The sequence below is a fragment of the Tupaia chinensis genome, unplaced genomic scaffold (genome assembly GCF_000334495.1).
Source record: "Tupaia chinensis unplaced genomic scaffold, TupChi_1.0 Scaffold144010_1, whole genome shotgun sequence".
NCBI lineage: Eukaryota > Metazoa > Chordata > Mammalia > Scandentia > Tupaiidae > Tupaia > Tupaia belangeri.
In genome coordinates, this window is record NW_006203862.1 from 1,203,974 (window position 1) to 1,226,057 (window position 22,084).

Consider the following 22,084-nt stretch of genomic DNA (forward strand, 5'->3'; position numbering starts at 1 on the left):
GGTCTGGGACAAAGGAGGGGCGGGGAGGCGGCCCGAGGGGAGCCGAGCAACTTTGATTCGGAGTTTTGCTCCACGCGCCGACCTCTCCTCGTCCCCTTCCCCAAAACAACTTTCTCTTCCGGGGTCAGCCAGGACCGCCCCAAAGCGTACCTTGCGCGCCGGGGGCGCCGCGGGCCGCGAGAGTCGGTGTGAAGTGTGGGAAGTCTGTGCTGCCCTGGTTGAAGCCCTACGGCCCCTGGCGTGCCCGGGCCCACAGCCGCCCCAGGTGCCAGCGGGCCGCCCCGGCCCTGCACCGCGCGCCCGGCACCCACGCCCCCCGGTCCGCCGTGCCCTCTGGTCCTGGCACCGCCTGCAGGCTTCGTGACCTAGGGGCACAACTGCGGCCATCCTCGTTTGTACACGTCATAGAAGGAAATCCTCCTCCCATATCGCCCACAAGGTTCTCATAGATGTGCTCGCCCCCAGTCCGAAGCCCAAGTGCAGAAACGAGCCGGGAAAGGTAAGTTTTGGAGCTGGTTTCAGTTCGGCCAGATGTTGGCCCCTGACGACTGCCCGCGGCTGGTGCGGAGTCAGGGCGGAGGAAGAGGGCAAGGTGGAGGGTGCCAGATGGGCATCCTGCTGGCTGCTGCGTGTCTGCAACACCGTGCGCCTTACACAGGCGACTGCTGCCCAGAGAGGAGTCGCTGGGCAGGACGGGAGGCTCACTAGCGGGTGATGACGACGCTTCCCTCGCCCCAGACTCCACAGCCCTCGCCTGCCCTTCTTCTCTGTTTGCACCCGCAATACCTTTCTCGAGTAAACAGAGCTTCCTCACCCAGGGTGGCTGATCACATGGATGGATTTTCCCCGGGTCTCCTCTGATTCCCTGCGCTGCTTCCCTCTCTCCCTTACCTTCCCCTTCAAGTGTACTCCCACTCCACATTCCACCTGTGGCCTGGGCCACGACGCCACAAGACTCCCGCCCCCAAGCTGTCATAACTAAAATCTGGAGTTACTGAGTTCACATTTCTGCTGCAGACGGAAAGCTGAGCATGCTCAGTGGCCAGAGACAAGTCTGGTCGGAAACTAGATTTTGTTCGGACTCTCTGGGCTCTCCTGTCAGTTACAGGACCTGGTCCCCGTGTGAAGTAAGGACTTCTTCATCTTTTCAACTCTACCTGCAGGCTCCGTCTCAAGTCAGTGAGGAGGGGTCTTTCACTTCCACGCAGGCATTATCTTAACCGCATTATCTTAACTGTCTCATTCCAGGCAGTCTTTAAACCCCTGTTGCCCCACCCACTTCTCCCTCAGTTTCCTTTATCCTGATCTGATTCCTGCATTCTCACCAAAGGTCACCTGGACTTTGAACCTCCTCCCAGTCATTCTTACCTTCCAGAAACATATACTAAGCCCATTCGCTGCCCTCCATCATGGAAAACTGTGATTCCAGACAGACATGTCTGGAAAGGTAAGCGTGTCACTGTCTCTACAACTGCTCTAAAACATTAAAGAAGGCTAACTCCTTCCGTTTAATATAATGTTGATTTGTAGAGAGTATTACAGTAGGTTTGTTTCTAATAAATGTCAAAATGTGTTTTAAAGTTGTGTCTAGTCTTTTAAAAATTCCAGCCATAGCCAGTGGTGTGATGGTTAAAGCGGCTGGATTCCACATGGCCAACAGCGTGGAGTCCCAGACCCAGCAGCTTGACGTGTGTGTGTGTGTGTGTGTGTGTGCGCGTGCGTGTGCGCGCGCGCATGCTCAAAATCACAAAAGGAGGAGGAAATGGAGAAGGGATTGCTGCATGACCATCCCACATGAGGAGGGGGGATGCTTTCTCACTTTCTTTCTCTCTTTGTCTCCCTCTTTGGTGAGTACATGCATCTTCTGGAAAATTAAAAAAAAAAAAAACTTCCAAACTTCATAAGCATTCCCCGTGTGCCTCTCCATGGTGGTCTCATTATTTTTGCATCACTCTAACACCAAAGAGATTATGACTTCATGGCCAGCATGTACTATCTCACTTGCTTATATATCTGGGAAACTACCACAGTGTCATATGCACACTAAATGATCAGCAGATTTTTGTTGAATTGACATTTGGGGCAATAGGTGGCAGAATTCTTGACTTTCCTTGTCACCAAGGCTCTGCCAAGAGTTTGGAACTATCTGGTAAGAGAAAAAATAAAAAACATGAAACGAATACCTTGTCCCCTGTAGAACAGAGAACCAGTGATTCTTTTCTCCAAAAGCATATTAGGGTTTTCTTCATGATATAATTTCTTGTTTCTTTCTCCATGTCCACGTGAGTTTGACTCAATATAAATGAAATTAAAAAGATCATCAGAAGCAGTTTCTTCTTGGAATAGTACAATTCTTTCATTTTCTCTGTGAACCATTTTCATAGCTTCTAGGGCTAAAGAGATCCATGTTCAAACTCTGACCACACCACATAAGAGGTTTATGGAATTGGACAGGCTACTTAACGTTCATGAACCTCGGGTTTTCTAAACCATAAAGGAATATGCAAATGTAAAACATTGCTATAGCCTGTAAGCTTGCCCGAGGTTTCACTTCACATGTTTCCATTTTACTGAAGAAGGAGACCATGAAGCTGAAGCAGAGGTCTAGGGGAAGACGACTTCTCTAGCAGGTGCCAGTTTTGACTGAGCCCCTTGATGTAATCTCTTTCCTGTTGAAACACCTGATAGTTGCACCTCTACCAATCCTATCATTTAAATGTTGTTTACCTTAATAACGTACCCACATGGTAGGCTTTATTTTGGCTGGTAACTGAGCAAAGAGTACTAACAATGCTCTATGTATTGTATTCTGCAGAAGATAAAGCTCTTTCCTCTACATTAACCCACAATCCTCTCATCAGACCTTTGAGAATAGCACTTTTTATTGCTTGTAGAAATAAAATGAATATTGAAGTTAAATATGATTTACCCGTGACCTCACTGCCTGTAGTGGCAAATGCAAGATTTCAATGCAAAATCAACAGTAATTCACACCACCCCACACAACAGATTGTGTATGGCTCATTTCCACCAAGGCAAAATGTTGTTCAATATTTGCCTCATCATTAGTGCATGTATCAGAAGACTGAGAAATAGGAAAGCAGATGAAACTAAAACTGCTCATTGTAACTTCTCTGAAGAAGATTAAGATGATCACAATGTAAAAATTTGGATTGTCTACATACTGTTAGAATCTGTGAAGCTAAATAAATGAATGATTCTAGTTTATAAAAAGCAAAGAATAGTATTTTTTTTTCTTTCATTACCAACTGAATGTTTACTATAAGACAAAGCTTCACAGATAACAACTAATATGCTGGACAAAATATAAAAATCAACTATTTGAAGGTATTAGAAAATGCCCCAAATTAAGCAGAAACAGAAAGGGCATCTGCTCTTGGACAAAGGGTACGTTTTCTAACTTGATGACTTTGACAGGCAAACACACTAGTCTCCACTGCTTAGGTCAGCTACAACCATGCTTAGAGCAGTCTCAGTGTCTTGAACAATAGATTAGATTTGGGATGGCCACAGTATCCAGAAAGTAAGAGAGAGGAAAACTCCGAACGGATTGAGAAGTTCCAAATTCTGCACGTTAACTGTCTAAATCTTTTGCTGATCTCTAAATTACACTTATGTAGTTGAGTGCCCAAGTCACCTAATTAAGATTAAAATAACAACATAAATTTCAGCTGCTGTGCACCACAGAGAAAATAAGAATTTAGAGTTTTATTTCATCTAAGCTAACTGCCTACTAAAACCAAACAAACAAACAAAATGTAATACTCTATGGAGGAATGTAACAGAATCCAGATATTCAGTCATTCAAAAAATCTAAAATAGAATCTAAAATCTCTAGACAGTTGAAGAGGGGAAAATGTAACTTATACTTAAAAGAAAAGGCAATCAAAGGAGAGTGATTCTGAGAGTTAGAATTAGTCTACCAGGGTGACTGGCAGGTGGTGTGGTGGTTAGGATGCTGGACTCCCTCATGGCCAACTGTGGTTCATAGTCCTAGACCTGGTGGCTTGCTTTCTCACTTTCCTTCCTTCTCTCTCTCTCTCTCTCTGTCTCTCTCTGGTCAAATTAACCTAAATAAATAAATGAAGCAAAATAAAATACTTCTTAAAAAAATTCGTCTATGAGGAGTTTTAAAGCAGCTATTATAACTATGTTCAATTATGTAAAGGAACATTTAATTAGTGAACAGACAGGAAATCTTAGCAGAAAAATAGAAACTACAAAAGAACAAAATGAACATTCTAGGACTTAAAAAATACACTACTTACACTTGTGTTTCACTTGGGTTTAATCATAGCTTTAAGATGACTATATAAAAAAAATAAAAAGATTTTAGAGTTTTTTGCCTTCGGGTACATGCACTTGGCAGAGAGAGAGAGAGACAGTGAGAGGGAAAGTGAGAAATACCCCCAAAGGGGATGGACACATCTCAATCCCTTCTCCATTCTCCTCCCAGGATCTTGGGCATGCATACACACACGACTGGCATGATTTTTGAAGCCCCTGTCTCTGTCTCTCCAGAAAGCACACACATCCTATGACAAAATCTCTCTGAAGAAAAATAAAGGTCAATAAACCCTAATCAGGATAAATATAAACATAATAATCAAACTGCTAAGAAACAAAGATAGTAAATTAAAGCAGTCAGAGAAAACTGACACATTACATAAAAGCACCAATTTGAAATGTTGCTGACTTCCCATAAGAAACCATGGTATTCAGTAGATAAGTTAACTCACCAACCATAAAATTGCATAGAATGGCATACCTTTGATGCCCAATAGGCTTAAAATGTTACATGTTACTGATACATCTTCCTTAATGAAAACTGTCAACTTCCAGGGTAACAATGAAAATTTTTTAACTATTTAAACATGTCAAATAGCTTATTTTTCACTCCCCAATTATATTAATAAAACAATAAAGATCAGATTGATATTTTTTAATTTATTTATTTTATGACAGAGAATGGGAGAGAGAAAAACAGGCCTTGCCAAAACCCCAGCCCTTCAGTCAGCCAGGATTATGGGCATGCCCAGGGTGCTCAGGCTGACCCAACATCCAAACCCCAGAAATTTCTCTATGGGTCCAGTGTAACCCACCAATGCCCTACAACCTAAACCTCTATAGTGGGCCCAAGATTATCTTTATCTATATCTATACACACACACATACACACACACACACACACACACACACACACACACACATATATATATATACACACACATATATATGTATATATATTTTTTAAAGTACAATACTTAGGTTTTATTTGATCATATTTACTTCAGAGACTACCCAGAGATCTCCATAATTCTAATTCATTTAAACTATTTTATATTCTGGACCAACTAACAAATCTTCATTTCCACCTTGCCACAAAATACAAGGAAAAATGTTTAAATTAGCACTAATTTGTTGTAAACTTTTTTTTTTTTAAGAGACGTTTTTGCTCTAGGACCAGTGTGCTCACTGGAGAGACAGAGGGAAAGAAAATAAATCATCCCCCAGGGCAGATGGCCATATCACAGTCCCTTATCTTCCATTCTCCTCTCAAAAGTTCGGGCACTCACTCACACGTGCCTGATGTGAGTTTCAAGCCACCAGGCCTAGGACTCAAACAATGTGCAGCCATGTGGGAGACCAGTGTCTTAAACCACTAAGCCACCTGCCGACTCCAACGTTTTCTTAATATGTGAGGAACTTGTAAAATACATTTCTTTTTTATTTTAAAAGAGAGAGAAATTGGACAGTTTGGGTAGACATATCAATATCTCATTATTCATCTATCATTGAGACAAGCTGAATCAATTAGGAAAAGGCAGCACTACAGGTATGTCCTGTTTTACGAAAATCAAACACAAGGATACCTAATCTCACAGCAATGCTTAATAGGGAAATTATGCCTGCAGTTCCTGAATGTGTTGTTTTGCCAAAAAGATTTACTGAAAGGCTTAAATAGATCATTATTTTAATACAACAGAAATGGATTTTTTTTCCCAAAAAAAAAGTTGCATACAATTTTGTAGGTATATATCTAATACTCAGAGCTAAGAATAAATCTCAGACATGTATTTATGTTACTTGAAAACAGTTGAACTAACAAAAACGTGATTATGTTACTTGAAAACAGTTGAACTAACAAATATCTGCGAAGACATTACTCTTTGACAGTCCTAAGCCAATCAGAACTCTTACCAGACAGTTTTAATATCTCTCAGACATGCTGAATAACAATAAATTGAGGTTGGGGCCAACAGGTGGCATGGTGGTCAAGGGCACTGGATTCCCACATGGCTGACCATGGTTCAAGTCCCAGATCTGGCGGCTTGCTTTTTCACTTTCTCTCTCTCTCTCTCTATCTCTCCCCCCATCTCTCTCACTCTGTCCCTCTCTCGTCAAAGTAAAATAAATAAGTAAATAAATAATAAAGTTAAATAGTTCTTCAAAAAAAAAGAAATTTGGGGAAATTCACATTAAAAGTACAAATTGCATACACATAGAATATAAGAAAAGTTCACCTGACAGGTTTATTTAAAATTTTTAAATGTCTTAATTACATAGAAAGAAGAAACTTAACATTTATAAATAAAAACTTCAGCTAATTCTATTCTAGGATATAAAGTATAGTCACTGATAAAAGCCACCGAATTTGTAATTGAACAAGTCTCAATCCCAGCTCATCAACATAGAGTACTGGACTTTAGAGGAGTGACCTCTTTTCTGCCTCATTTTCCCACCTCCAACCAGATCAGACAGCTAGAAGTATGTCCCTGACCACTCTAAATGGACTATGATTCTTCTTCCTCAAATGTCCTGCCAAGAATATCTTTGAGCATAAGTAAACGGTGAAAAGTCCACCATAAGTAAATTATCCTACCAAGTTTTCATTTTTGTAAGTTATTTCTTTCACAATTAACAGCCATTATATTTCTATTGGGTCAGTGGAAAAGTCATGATGCATTTTTGCATAGAAAAACAGAAAAAAAAATATGTCTTCACTTTTCTGATGACCCAATATTTTTTTCATTGTCACTTTGTCTTTCCCACTTCCCAAAGTAATTGTCATCACCAATTTTTTTTTTAGAGGTTTTTGCTATAGGGTGTGTGCACTCACCAGAAAGACAGAGAGAGACAGAGAGACAGAAAGTGAGAAATCATGCCCCCCGGGGGGGCAGGCCACGCCGCAATCCCTTCTCCTCCATTCTCCTCTTGGGATCTCGGGCACACACGCACACGCGCCCAGCGTGAGTTTAACCCACCGGGTCCGGGATGCAAACCGCGGTTGACTACGTGGGAGTCTAGCAACATAGCCATTATGCTAACTGCTGGTCCCATCACCAAATTTCTTTACCTCAGAATATTCTATAGTTGGCAATTATCAACAGCCCAATAGTGTCACTAATGAAATAGACTCTCAATAATTCATAGAAAATAAAAGGTTTTAAATGTCAGACCTCCATTGCAAGAGCTATCTTTTTAATTACCAACAGGTAATATTTATTTAGAATAGATGTTTTAATATTATACAATAAAATTTCCCAACAAAAACATTATCCAATTTATTCAGAAAACATTGGCAAAATAAATTTAACTGCAGTTTCGCAGACACAAGCTTCAAAGTATAAAGTTGTATATACCAACAATACAGATGATATTTATAACAATAACTTAACAGATACAAATTAATTTTAAACTACAATTTCATAGAAGTTTGTAAATATTTTGCATACTAGTCAGTCCTTTTAGGCAAACTGCTCTTTTGAGGACAGATAAATTAGCAGATACACACAATTGTCAACTATTTCCAAACATTTTTTTTTGGTTTTTTTGGAGAGGTTTTTGCTATAGGGCATGTGCGCTCGCTAGACAGACAGGGAGACAGAAAGTGAGAAATCAGCCCCCAGGGGGAATGACCATGCCGCAATCCCTTCTCCTCCATTCTCTCCTCGGGATCTTGGGCACGCACACACACTTCCCTGGCGTGAGTTTTAAGCCACTGGGTCCGGGACTTGAATCGCAGTTGACTACATGGGAGTCCAGTGACATGGCCATTACGCTAACTGCTGGTCCCCCAAACAATATATTTTTAAAAATGGTTTTGGGGGGAACCAGCAATTAGCATAATGGCTATGTCGCTGGACTCCCACGTAGTCGACCGTGGTTCACGTCCTGGACCCGGTGGCTTAAAACTCACGCCGGGCGCATGTGCGTGCGTGCCCAAGATCCTGAGAGGAGAATGGAGGAGAAGGGATTGCGGCGTGACCATCCCCTCTGGGGGGTGATTTCTTGCTTTCTGTCTCTATGTCTCTCTCTGTCTATCTGGCGAGCGTACACGCCCTATAGCGAAAATCTCTCCAAAAAAAAAATAATAATAATAAAAAACAAAAAAAATGGTTTTGGGGTTAGAAGGTGGTGTGGTGGTTAAGGTGCTGGACTCCCACATGGCCAACCACAGTTTGAATCCTGGACCTGGAAGTTTGTTCTCTTTCTCTGTCTCTCTCTCTCTCTCCTCTCTCTCTCTCTCTCTCTCTCTCTCTCTCTCCCTCGTGCCCTGTAGCAAATTTTTAAATAATAATAATGATAAATAAAATTAAATAAATAATTCTTTAAAAGGTTTTGATTTGGCATTTTTTTTCCCTCTTGGAACCATGTTTATCATTTATAGTCTTCAAAAATTATTTGCACTTGAACTTTCATGATTATCCTAAATATTTTTTCTTTTTTCTCACACCCATCCTCCACCACCCACTCTCTACCAAACACTTTCTCCCTTTATTATCACTAGCATCCACACATATCTTCTTCACAATCACATCTTCAGAACTCTCAACCTCAGCTATAAACTGCAGACACTCAGTACAAATTGAATGGAAATATTCAGTGTATCTTTCAAAGGCTGACTCGCTTCACTCAACATTGTCTTCCTTCCATGTTCATCCCTTTTGAGTAGAACTGCTAGGATATCTTTGTTTCTTTTAGCTGTGTGATATTCCATACTATATATATGCCACAGTTTTTGAATCCATTCATCAGTTTTTGGGTACTTAGGTTGGTTTTGTGTGATAGCAAGTGTGAATAATGCTGTAATAAACATCGATGTGCGAATGTCTTTCTGGTTTAGTGTTTTCTTATCCTCTGCGTAAATACCAAGAAGTGGGATCGCTGGGTCATATGGAAGTTCTATTTGTAGGTTTTTGAGAAGTCTCCACATTGTTTCCCCTGGTGGTTGGACTAATTTACATTCTCCTCAACAGTGTAAGAGAGTTCCCTTTTCACCACAGCCTTGCCAACATTTGTTGTTCTTTATTTTTTTATCCTAGCCATTCTAACTGGGGTTAAATGATATCTCATTGTTGCTTTAATTTGCATTTCCTTATAATGGGAGACTTAGAACAATTTTTTCATATGGTTCTTGGCCATTTGTAAGTCTTCCTTGGAGAGTTGTCTGTTCATTTGTCCTTTTTTAAATAGGATTATTTCTTTTTTTATGGATGATCCACTTGAATTCCCTATATATTCCTGGTATTACTCCCTTATCTGAAGAATAATTTGGGGACCAGCAGTTAGCATAATGGCTATGTTGCTGGACTGCCATGTAGTCGACCACGGTTCAAGTCCCGACGCTGGGTGCGTGTGCGTGCATGCCCAAGATCCTGAGAGAAGAATGGAGGAGAAGGGATGGTGGCATGGCCATCCCCCCTGTGGCGTGATTTTTTGCTTTCTATCTCTATGTTTCTCTCTGTCTTTCTGGCGAGTGCATGTGCCCTATAGCAAAAACCTCTCAAACTAAAGAAAAAAAATTAAGAATAATTTGCAAGTATTTTCTCCCATTTCAAGAGTTTCACTTTAGTTATAGTTTCTTTTCACTTTAGTTATAGTTTCCTTTGCTGTGAAGAAGCTTTTTAGCGTTTTGTAATCCCACTTTTCTATTTAGGTACATTACTTGTGCTTTAGGGGTATTATTTAAGAAAGCTTTGCCTACTTCGGTGGCATCAAAAGTTTCCCCAGTTTTCTACCAGTAATTTTATAGTTAGAGACTTTAAGTCTCTGATCCATTTTGAGCTAATTCTAGCTAATGGTGAAAGATAGGAGTCCAGTTTCATTTTTCTGGAGATGAATATCCAGTTCTCCCAACACCATTTGCCAAAAAGACTTTTTTTCTCCACTGCATTGACTTATTTATGCCCTCTATCAAAGATCAGTTGACTCTATGATTTGGGGTTTATTTCTGGATTCTCTATTCTTTTTATTAGTTTTTTAGAGAGATTTTCACTATAAGATGTGTGCTCTCTCCAGAGAGACAGACAGAAAGCAAGAAATCACCCCTCCCCTCCAGGGAGATGGCCATGCTGCAACCCCTTCTCCTCCATTCTCCTGTCAGGATTTTGGACATGCATGCACATGTGCCTGGTGTGGTTTTCAAGGCTCTAGGGCTGGGACTCGAACCACAGTTGACCATGTGGGAGTCCAGTGACATAGCCATTATGCCACTTGCTGGTCCCTCTGGATTCTTCATTGTGTTCCATTGGTCTATGTATCTATTTTTAATGCAGAATTTTAATATTTATTATATATATTTCATATGTATATATTTTACCACTTATATCACACATTCTTTAGTATTGATAAAATCTTTATTTTAAACCTGAATAGATAGAGAAAGTAAATTTGACCCATTCCATCTCCTTTTGGAAGACTATTGCAACCAGGGAGTGCCACAGTTAAATGTACCAGCAGAAGAAAGCGGAAAAAGGATTCAAGACCCTCCACAGGCAGGGTTTGGAGCACGCTGTGACTTTGTTGGGAATAATAAACAAGTTGCCTTCCAAGAGTGGGTCGAGGTGTTATTTTTATTCCCCCTGACTATTTACCTGATCACTGACACTCTCTGAGGAAGGAAGCTGGTGTGTGTATGTGTGTATATACACCAAAGAGAAGGAAGTGAAAAATATACCAAGGACACAGCCACAGAAGTCACGAGGGCTGAGATCTAGTGCTTTCAGGGATAAGGGCAACGAAGATGTTCTGCTGAGAAGTCACCCTGAAGAGACAAAACGGACAGGCCAGAAGAAGACTGAGTCCACCATGAGAGCGGAGATCTAGTGCTTCCACATGGCACGCGCCACATGGTTTTCATTTTTTTTTTTTTTACAATTAATAAATGAATCAGTTTTGTGTTTGCTTTTTCTTTTTCTCTTTTTCTTTCTCTCTTTCTCTGTTTTCTTATCCTGTTTCTTCTACCTCACCACTTTGCTGCTCAGCCTCCATGCACTGCATGTCTAGACAGGTCTAAGGGAAAAGTAGCCAAGCATCCTGAATACTATTAGGGTCCTATTCCTCAATCCCCACTGAATCTGTGACACAAAGGGATAAAAACAGAACACCAAAGAGTTTGCAGACCACCTCCTCCTGTGCAGAAATGCTCTTTTAAAGAAACAAACCAGGGGGCCAGTCAGTGATGTGGTTAAGATGGCTGAATCTCACAAGTGGTTCAAGTCTCAGACCTGGCAGCTTGAAAACAATGGCAGGTGTATGTGCATGCATTCCCAAAATCCCGAAAGGAGGGAGAAATGGAAGAGTAGGGATTGTGGAGTGACCACTCCCCTTGGGGAATGGTCTCTTGCTTCCCTACTTTCCCTCTCCTTTCTCTCTCTCTTCCTCCCTCTCTCCCACAACCACCTGTGCACTTAGAAACACAAAAACAAAACCAGAGCTGGCAGAGGTTAAGCAGTGTGCATAGGGAGGTAAATCCCACATGACTGACCATGGTTGGAGTCTTGGCTCTAGCAACTTGAAAAACACATCAAGCAAGTATGCATGTTTGCCTAAAACCCTGACAGGATGAAGAAATGGAGGAAATAGGATTGCAGCATGGCCATGCCCCACTGGAAGATTGACATGCACTCTCTCTGTCTCTTTCTCTTTCTTTTAAACACGTGTCCTTGGGCCATTTTTTAAAAAAAGAGAGAAAGAAACCAAATCGGAGAAACTTTAACTGTGCAGGAATGAGGATGAAAAAGTACAGATGGTCTAATAATATAAAACTATGCCAAAAGAAAAAGTCATTATCATCATTAGTGCCATTTTATGGATTGTGTTGGAACTCTTACTGGTATAACTTGTTAAACAGCTTAAAAATGTTTGTTACGAATGTGTGTAACTCCCTTGCATAGAGGCAGGACTGACTTTTCTCTTAAAAAGTAATGAAATAAGAATAGATGAATCACAGTCCCAAGGCCAGCTCTGTAAGACTATTTGAGCCAGGTCATATAGGCAAATTCTAATATGTTCCTATTAATCTCCACCTCTGGGTATTCATGTTCTAGTATCAGTCTTCCTTGAGAGCCGGCTGGACTTACTAGCTTGCTTCTAGTGAATAAAATAAAGTAAAAAATAAAAAGTCATGAGATGTCACTCCCGAGATTAGATTATAAGACTATGGCTTCCATTATGGATACTCTTACACTATCATTTTAATTGCTCACGCTGGTAGACACCAACCACCATGTCCTGAGACAGCCCTGTGAGAGACCTGCAGGAATAAGCTTAGAAGCAGATCTCCTGAAACACCAACAACCACATCAGTGAACTTGAACGATTCTTCCTGCCTTGAGCCTTGAGATGACTACAGTTCTAGCCAACATCTTGATTGGAATCTAACAAAAGAGACCCAGAGTCACCTAGCTAAACTTTTTGACCCACAGAAAATTTGAAAGAATAAATGTTTGTTGTTTTAAGCTGCTAAATTTGAGATAATTTGTTGAGTGGTAATAACATCCCTACCATTAGCTACGAACACATTAGCTGGTTGGAAGGCCAGAGAAGCTGCAGTGGGAGAGTCAGAGTCCAGGGGCAGGGGAGAGATGAGAAGAGTGCCCACTGAGCACGGGTGCTGTATGGGACACTCCTCCAGATCTGCCTTAGGTTGTCCTCACTGCACTGTAGCACCGTGTCATGATTTGCAGACTGCATATGTAGACTAGGGTTCAGAAGGCCAGTGAGTAGGAGAGGCCAGGTTTTGATTCCTGGTCTAGGTAAATCCAAAGCTCTGGCTGCTATTACAACCCCAACTGCAATGAAAAAGGCGAGCAAATACTTCATAACACTGGTAATGAGTGAAAACACACCCGGCTGAACCTTCCAGACACATACTTAGCATTTTATGTGATAAGAGCTGAAATAGTTTCTGAGCAGAGTGCTGGGGGAATAGGAAGATTGGAATACTATGGGAGGGGATGAAGGGAACACCCCACAGACAACGACACTGAAAATGAATAGCACAGCCCGTTACCTCTGGTCTCCCAGGCTCTGCCTAGGCACTGGAATCAGGCTGACGGGTTCAGGAGAGTTAGCAGCTCTGGGAGCTGACAAGTTCCGTCTTGCTGCCATGATTTCCTTATCTGTATTGATTAAATTGGGCCACACATAGAATTGTTTGGCAGAATCAGGTATATATAGCAAGTACTTAATAGATATTCATAATTAATACTATTATTTTTACTGTTTTCTCTTCAAAACTGACTTTCTCTTAATGTGCAATTATCATACGACCTTTTATGCCCATTTTTTAGAGTGATATTTTAGGGGAAGAAAAAAGTATTTTCTTATGATAACTCGGCATGAGTTGAAGGAAGGAAAAAGAGAAAGTGAATATAAGAAAAGGAAAAATGAGTAAAAGAAAAGTCCCATGTTGGTGAGAGAATGATCGTGTGAAGGCAAGTGAAGTTGGGAGCAGAGGTGGGAGGGAGTCTGGCCTGTGGGCGCCATCGGCAGGGAGCAGAGATTCTGCATTTTGTTTATGTTATCCAGAGTAATGTCAGATCTACAGTCATTCAGTGAACTCATTCATTTTTCCATTGGGCAAATACTAACTGAAATCTACTGTGTGCTGTCATGCTTCATGTGGCAAGTGGAGATCATTCTAACAAGGCAAGACGAGCAATGAACTCACAAGGTAGGAAGGACAACTGCCATATGTAAAGTACAGATGATTTGGGATGTGATAACTGCGAAGGAGATACTAAGGCAGAAGAATGTCCTAGAAAGATGCAGGGGGGTGGTGTGTGCTGCTTTCGCTCAAGCAATCAAAGTTCTCTCTGGGGCCAGCAGGTGCTATGGTGGTTATGGCGCTGGACACTCCCACATGGCCAACCATGGTTCCAGTCTCGGACCTGGTAGCTTGATTTCTCATTTTCCTCCTCTCTGTGTATCTGTCTTTCTCTGGTCAGATTAAAAAAATAAATGAATGAATAAATGAATGAGTGAATAAAATTAAATAATTCTTAAAAAAAAAAAAAAGAAAGAAAGTTCTCATTGGAGGACAAGTGAGCTAATCTGCAAATGGTGACGGCAAATCCCTTTCAGGGCTCTTCCCCTGCCAAAGCCTGTGACATACCCATGTGTCGAGGTGAGGGAGAGGAGAGAAACAGGAGAAGTAGGCATTGATGAGTTTCAGAATCCCTCATAAATTAACTTCTCAACTGTAAAGGCTTTGATTTCTTTTGCAGTTTTTAAAAAATATTGAAGGTTCATATATGCTACAGAAAGAATATGGTTACTCATCTACCAAGAATCCCAAATATGCTGCTCTTATCTGCATTGAACTGCAGTCCTCCTGTGTCATTTGCAGGGCTATCCAGGAGGACTAAGGAGTCTAGAGTACAGTTACATGACCCAGAGGAGGAACACCTCCTTAAATTTTGCACCCTAAGCATCTCAGCAGCCTCACCTTAGTCCTACCCCTCTTTGGTTGGCTCTTTGGCTCTGTTGGGTGACTTGAGTTTTGCTTATGCAGTTTTGCTTTATTAAGACTGTTTTCTGAAAACAGCATGTGTTTAGCATTTAAAATGTCAATTACAAGATTTAAAAGAAGAGAGTAATAAACTCTCAACCCAGAAACAGTTAGCATTAACAGATGGCAAACATGATCACAGACTTCCCTTCATATAACAGAGACAGACATTTGTTATATATGTACACACACACAGACACCAGCAACATAGCTAGTCAGAGAAACCGGCATGGATAGAAATCACTTTATAAAGGTACCATAATCCTATAAATGATATTTTTAAGGGAAAAAAAAATCTGATTTTGTTTTAATTTAACCAGATAAAGATAAACCAGAGGGAAATTAAAGAAATAATTGAACTTCAGGTAAATGTTCCTTTACTCAAAAGTTATTGATTCCTAGAGGATCCTTCACAAATGAAAGAAAAATGATTATTAAATTTTTTCAAGTTTTGCCTAACTCCAAAGCACAGCAGATAAGCGCTGTGCAGAGGAGGCTGGAACCCATTTGGTCAACTGAGGATTGAATCCCAGTCCCTGCGGCAACATGCCAGCCAACATACACGCATGCCCAGGATCTTGAGGGGACAGAGAATTGTACGAAAAGGATTGTGGCATGATCAGGGCCTATTGAGGTGCTCTCTCTCTCTCTCTCTCTCTCTCTCTCTCTCTCTCCCACTCTCGTATACACTCTATGGCATAAAAATATTCATAAATTAATAAAGTTTTGACAATGTTAGGGAGAGAGGGAGGGAGAAGGAGATGGGGCCTCTGGAAAGTGATTAGGCCACAAGAGTAGAGCCCTCATGAATGGCATTAGTTCCTTTATAACAGAGGCTCCAGAAAGTTTCTTCGATTATTTTTTCCACTTCCACCATGTGGAAGCACATAGGAGGTGCCATCTATGGGGAGTGGGCCCTTACCAAGTACAGAATCAGCACCTTGATTTTGGCCTTCCTAGCCCCCACAACCATGGGCAATAAATTCCTGTTGTTCATAGGTTACTTCTTTTTTTTTTAAGAAAAAATATTCATTATTTACACCACTGAAATAGTCCCATAAGAACAACATACACCATGTTTACTTAGAAGAATTGGTTCCTTCCAAATACAAGAACTGTATAAAGCAATACTGTCAACACAAAACAGTGGTCACATTACATATCTGCAGGCTTAAGCATTACAAATAATATGTTTTTTTTTTTAATTTTATGGTAGATATTTTCACTGAAACACAGCATTAGTACTTAGACAAGATAAATCTGAAACAAAACAAACTTTTTGTTCATGTTTAGGGTTGGATCAGTGATATATCCTGTTTTCAAGTTCATTGCCTTTAAGTGCTTTTATGACAATGGTTTTAGGCAGAAGAGTTTCCACTTAGCCATCAAAAAAGAGACACACTTGTTAGTTTTATTCTTCAGGCTTATGTTTTCTATTTCTCTTACTAGAACCATGCTGCATCAAAACCGATGTTTTCCAGTTTTGCCTTAAGAATACTGACACATATATGGACCAAACAGCTCAGAATTCTGAGATGTAACTAGCAGGGTATGGAAGAAAATCTGTGTATGATGGAGGAATAAAAAATTGCAGGATTTTTTTTTTTGAGAGGTTTTTGCTATAGGGTGTGTGTGCTCGCCAGAAAGACAAAGAGAGACAGACAGACAGAAAGCGAGAACTCACCCCCCAGGGGGGATGGCCACTCTGCAATCCCTTCTCCTCCATCCTCCTCTCAGTATCTTGGGCACATACATACATGCGCCAGGTGTGAGTTTAAGCCACCGGGTCCCGTACTCCAACCGCGGTTGACTACATGGGAGTCCGCGACATAGCCATTACACTAACTGCTGGTCCAAAATTGCAGGATTTTTTTAATTCAAAAACTTTGGGGGGGTGGGTTTGAAGGGCAAAGCACTAGTTTTAAGATGAGTTTGGTCTTGGTCAGACAATTACATGAGACAAAAACATGTAACTTATGTCCAAAGTCACAAAATTACATTGTTGCATATACATTTTTCTTTGCTTTCTCTCTCTCTGTGTGTATGTGTGTGTGTGTGTGTGTGTGTGTGTGTGTGTGTGTGTGTGTAAAAGAACTCATCGATGCTGGAGAAAATTTTTTTTAAGAGTAATAGTATATTCACATGAGGAAAAAGAAAAAACTTTAGCATATTGCTATGATCTTCAAAAAATATAAAATTAGATTTACAAAAACTGGAAGACCAAGTATAAGCTGTCTGGTATTTGCTTCAGTGTCCAGCACTATCACAGCGATCCCTAGCCTAAAGCAAGAAGTCCACGGATCTCACGGATCTCACATAACTGCCAGCATGACACGTAACTACGGTCCTTGCTTCTTGGAGAGACACCTTTCCCAGTATTTATAATTTAACTCCAAAAAGTCATCTAACTTTATGATCTCCTTGAAGTATTGAGGTAATTTTAAAGTTCTTTGTCTTTACTGTGATTTAGGTGTGCTTTTATAAACGGTCTTATCTTTAGCCCAATCTGCGGGTTCATTAGAAAATTTCTTCCTATGTCGTCAAACATAATAGTGGTCTTTTTGCTGTAAAACTCTGAAAAATGTCCACATATAACACCAAGTGGCTTTATGTCTATTAACCCTTTCCTTGGAGTATGCACTGTTATCATAGCAGTACTGTCCAACATGAAAGTAATCTTGTAATTTGCATTTGTGCTCACTCCCAGTTCTTTCATTTTTAGCTTCAATCCACTTCATATTGGTTGCAGACCAAATAAACAATGTCATAATCTTCATATGTAGATGTTAGGAATTTGTGAAGATAGGCCACATTAACTCTACTCTAGTCTCTGCACTAGACCTGTGGTCAATTAATGTATAATCCATGTCCAGGACCAAAAGCTTTTTCCCTTTCTAGAGAAGATTCAAAATTTTTACTTTATACTCTTTTACTCTGTGAGAAATTTTTGGTGGATTTTTCTTCCCTACCTTCTGCTTCCATTACTTCATCTTCAATATAAAGTTGCTGACATCATCACTGTCAGGGGGTGGACCTAAGACATCTTCCTTTAACTTTGAGTTCGAGGGAACCAGCAGTTAGCGTAATGGCTATGTCACTGGACTCCCACGTAGTCGACTGCGGTTCGTGTCCCAGACCCTGTGGCTTAAAACTCACGCCGGGCGCGTGTGCATGCGTGCCCAAGATCCCGAGAGGAGAATGGAGGAGAAGGGATTGCGGCATGACCATCCCCCCGGGGGATGATTTCTTGCTTTCTGTCTCTCTGTCTCTGTCTGTCTGGCGAGTGCATGCACCATGTAGTGAAAACCTCTCCCAAAAAAAAAAAAAAAAAGAAAGAAAACTTTGAGTCCGAGTAACTTCTGGCGTTCAGGCAATACTCCTGTAAGAGTCTTCAGAAACTGTTTAAGGTCTAGTACAGTGTCATCTTCTGAAAGTGTAGTCACTGAATATTCCTGTCCACCCCATCTTACAATAATAGGGACAGCCATTCTTCAAACATATGAGGAGGCAACTTCCCTTCGGAAAAAACACCTGGAGTTTGGAGGAACCAGTGGTAGCTGACGCAAGAACCGTGTTCATAGGTTATTTAGCCAAAGGTCTTTTGTTACAGCAGCAAGAATAGACTATGTCTCAACTTTGAATATGAATGGGTAACCAAGGATCACAATACATTTCAGGAATACCTTTGATATTACATAAAGGAAACAAAATGAATGGAAAAGAAATATCTTAGAGTAGATAAGAACAGAAAAGAATTGGAGTTCCACTTCAAGCAGGACAGTAAGGGGGTCCACAGAACAGCTGCCTAGCAAAAGTACTAAAAATTATATTTCAAAAATAATTTTAAAACTCTGGAAATTGTCCCAAAGGCATATAGCAAACAAAGTAACGTTTATTGGAGAAAACCTACTAAAATTCTATAAGAACAGCAAGTCTGTGGTATTTGAATTAAGGCTTACTCTCTCCCCTTTCAGCTCAGTGAGATACAAACTCCACTTAAACAGCTTCAGCCTGGGACCAACAACTGGCATTGTGTTTAAAGTGCTGGACTCCCACGTGGCCAGCCATGGTTCATGCACTGGACCTGGTGGCTTGAACATCACACCAGGGTCATGTGCATGCATGCCCAAAATCTCAGGAGGAGAATGGAGAAGAAGGAGCTACAGTATGGCCATCCCCCCTGAGGGGTAATTTCTCACTTTTCCTCTCACTGTCTCTCTCTCTCTCCCTGGTGAGCACATACACCCTATGGCTAAAACCTTCAAACAAACAAACAAACAGAGTCAGTGAAGAACAGATTCCTCCTCCCTCAAGTTCCAGTAGCAAGGCTGTATGCTCAGGAAGAGTAGGACATTATTTTCCAACTTATTTCTGAGACCCACAGTATGATACTAAAACCACACAAAGACAACAGAAGAAAACTATGGACAACTACCTTATTAATATGAATGCAAACATCCTCAACAAAATATTAGCACATCTCTAAAAAGGCACACAAGTAAATCAACATATAAAAACAATTAGATGCTGTGCAATACTGGAGGCATATGGGAAGGCCCCAGGTTTGGGGGGCCTGAACATGCCAGGCTAGCTGGAAGGCTGTGGGATGGGGGGGTCATGGAGTGATGAGCCCCTATTGGGGTTCCCCTCTCTCTCTCTCATGAAGGAAATAAACTATTAAAGAAAGAAAATTGCATATAAAATCCATACAGACAATTTTACATATAACCAAGCGGGACTTATCTTAGAAATGCAAGGATGTTTTAACATCCAAAATAAACTAATATATCATAGTACTAAAATAATAAACAAAAACCATATGATCATTTCAACAGACACAGGAAGACCATCTACAACATACCTAACTCTTCCATGTCAAAAGCACTTAAAGAAGGGATAAAGAGGGAACCAGCAGTTAGCGTAATGGCTATGCCGCTGGACTCCCACGTAGTCTACCGCGGTTCACATCCCGGACCCGGTGGCTTAAAACTCACGCCGAGCGCGTGTGCGTGCGTGCCCAAGATCCCGAGAGGAGAATGGAGGAGAAGGGATTGCAGCGTGACCATCCCCCCTGGGGGGTGATTTCTCGCTTTCTGTCTCTATGTCTCTCTCTGTCTGTCTGGCGAGCGCACACGCCCTACAGTGAAAATCTCTCCAAAAAAAAACAAAAAAAAGAAACACCTTCCTCAATTTGATAAAAGGCATCTATGGGACCAGCAGGTGGCATGGTGGTTAAGGCATTGGAACCCACATGGCTAACCCCATAGATTAAGTCTTGGACTAGGTGGCTTAAAAAACATGACAAGTGTGTGTGTGTATGTGTGTGTGTGTGTGTGTGTGTGTGTGTACCTGAAATTTCAAGAGGAGAATGAAGGAGAAGGAATTGAGGTATGTCTCTCCCATGTCTCTCTCTCTCTCTCTCACTCTCTCTCTCTCAACAAGTGCACACATCCTAAGGCAAAAATGTAATTTAAAAAAAGGGCAACTATGAGAAACAGCTGGTGGCATAGCAGTTATTACTGGACTCTCACAATGTAATTTTAAAAAAGGGCAACTATGAGAGCCAGTTGGTGGCATAGCAGTTATTACTGGACTCTCACATGGCTGACCACAGTTTGAATCCTGGACCCGGTGGCTTCAAACCCATGCCAGGTGCGTGTGCATGTGCAAGATCCCAGGAGAATGGAAGAGAAGGGATTGTGGTGTGGCCATACCCTCAAGGGATGATTTCTCTTTCTGTCTGTCTCTCTCTGTCTCTCCAGTGAGCACATGCACCCTATCACAAAAGTCTCTCAAAAAAATAAAATAATAATAATAAAAATTAGGAAGGCATCTATAAAAAACATAGAGCAAATATAGTACCTGATGGTGGAAGAATGGATGCTTTCCCCCTAAAACCAGGGGCAAGACAAGGAGGTCCACTATTGACACTTCTATTCAATATTTTCCTAAAGGTTCTAGCTGGGCAATTAGGCAAGAAAAAGGCATCTAGATTAAAAAGAAATAAATAAAACTATCTCCAGTCATAAATGACATGATTCTGTATGTAGATAATCCTAAGGAATCCACTGAAAAGCTATTAGAATTAATAAATGAACTCAGCAAGTTTTCAGTTTACAAAACTAATATATAAAAATCAATTGAATTTTATGCCCTTGTAACAAATTATCTTAAAATTAAATAATGCTTAATAATCAAGAAATATTTTTCAAACATGAAAGAAATATGTTTATAAAAATGCATAAAAATAATTATACATAATAACCAAGTGGAATGAAAGAATATGACTTCTCATCACAGAGTCTACATTCAACAAGACTATTATTCAAGTGTGGTGATAATATAAAGACATTTTCCAACCTGCAAAGCCCAAGACATGTTCTTTTCTGCCCAAGGAAGTTTCCAGAAAATATGCTATGCAAAACAAGATAATACAACAAAAAATTAAAAGGCAGGAATTTAGAAGATCCTCAGGAGGTATATTATAAAGCAAGCCTAGGGGTCAACCAGTAGAGATTGGAACAGCACAAAGGGCTTTGCAACAATGTCACCAAAAATAATAATAATAATAATTGTCTTTTGGGGCTTTTATTTGGAGAGATTTTTGCTATAGGGTGCGTGTGCTTGCCAGAAAGACAGAGAGAGACAGAAAGCAAGAAATCATCCCCCAGGGGGGGATGGCCATGCCACAATCCCTTCTCCTCCATTCTCCTCTCGGGATCTTGGACATGCACGCACACGTGCCCGACATGAGGTTAAGCCAACGGGTCCAGGGCTCAAATCATGGTCAACTACATGAGAATCCAACAACGTAGTCATTACACCAACTGCTGGTTCTGCTACTGTTCTGTTCTTAAAACAAAAACAAAACAAAACAAAACAAACAATCAAACAAAAACTAAAAACATCAACAAGGGGCCAGCATGTGGCATGGTGGTTAAGGCATGGACTCCCAATGACCGATAGCACTTGAGTCCCAGACCCAGCAGCTTTAAAATCATGCCAGTCACATGTATGTGCCCAAAATCCTGAGAGGAGGATAGATGAGAAAGTACTGTGGCATGGCCAGCTGCCTTGGGGGGAGCTGATCCTCCCATTCCTTCATTCTCTCTCTGCTATCTCTCTCCAGAGAATGCATGCACACAATGACAAAAATCTAAAAGTAGCAACAGCAAAAATAACAACAAAAAGGAATGATTATTACAGATAATAAAAAAGAAAGGAAAGATGCTTATAAAGATGAAAAGAAATCAAAAGGCATAAAAG

The 22,084-nt window shown here is 40.8% G+C and overlaps 1 protein-coding gene, 1 long non-coding RNA gene and 1 pseudogene across 3 annotated transcripts in view; 1 reads left to right on the plus strand and 2 right to left on the minus strand.

Moving 5' to 3' along the window:
- The window catches only part of LRRC1 (leucine rich repeat containing 1), a 144,741-nt gene extending 144,308 nt beyond the window's left edge, over nucleotides 1-433 (minus strand). The window contains exon 1 of the mRNA XM_014583034.2: nucleotides 151-433. Coding sequence (XP_014438520.1) covers nucleotides 151-387 — 237 coding nt within the window. The 5' untranslated portion in view covers nucleotides 388-433. The remainder of the gene's footprint in view (nucleotides 1-150) is intronic.
- On the plus strand, nucleotides 428-11,005 carry LOC114005562 (uncharacterized). 2 transcript variants are annotated; one of them, XR_003547402.1, is made up of 4 exons: nucleotides 428-499; nucleotides 1,018-1,127; nucleotides 1,331-1,447; nucleotides 10,681-11,005. It is a non-coding gene; the product is annotated as an uncharacterized LOC114005562 (long non-coding RNA). The 2 variants fall into 2 exon arrangements; XR_003547403.1 differs by lacking the exon at nucleotides 1,018-1,127 and having other exon boundaries at nucleotides 430-499.
- Nucleotides 11,006-17,157: 6,152 nt separating this feature from the next.
- Nucleotides 17,158-22,084, minus strand: part of LOC102479008 (ubiquitin-like domain-containing CTD phosphatase 1 pseudogene) — a 27,011-nt pseudogene continuing 22,084 nt past the window's right edge.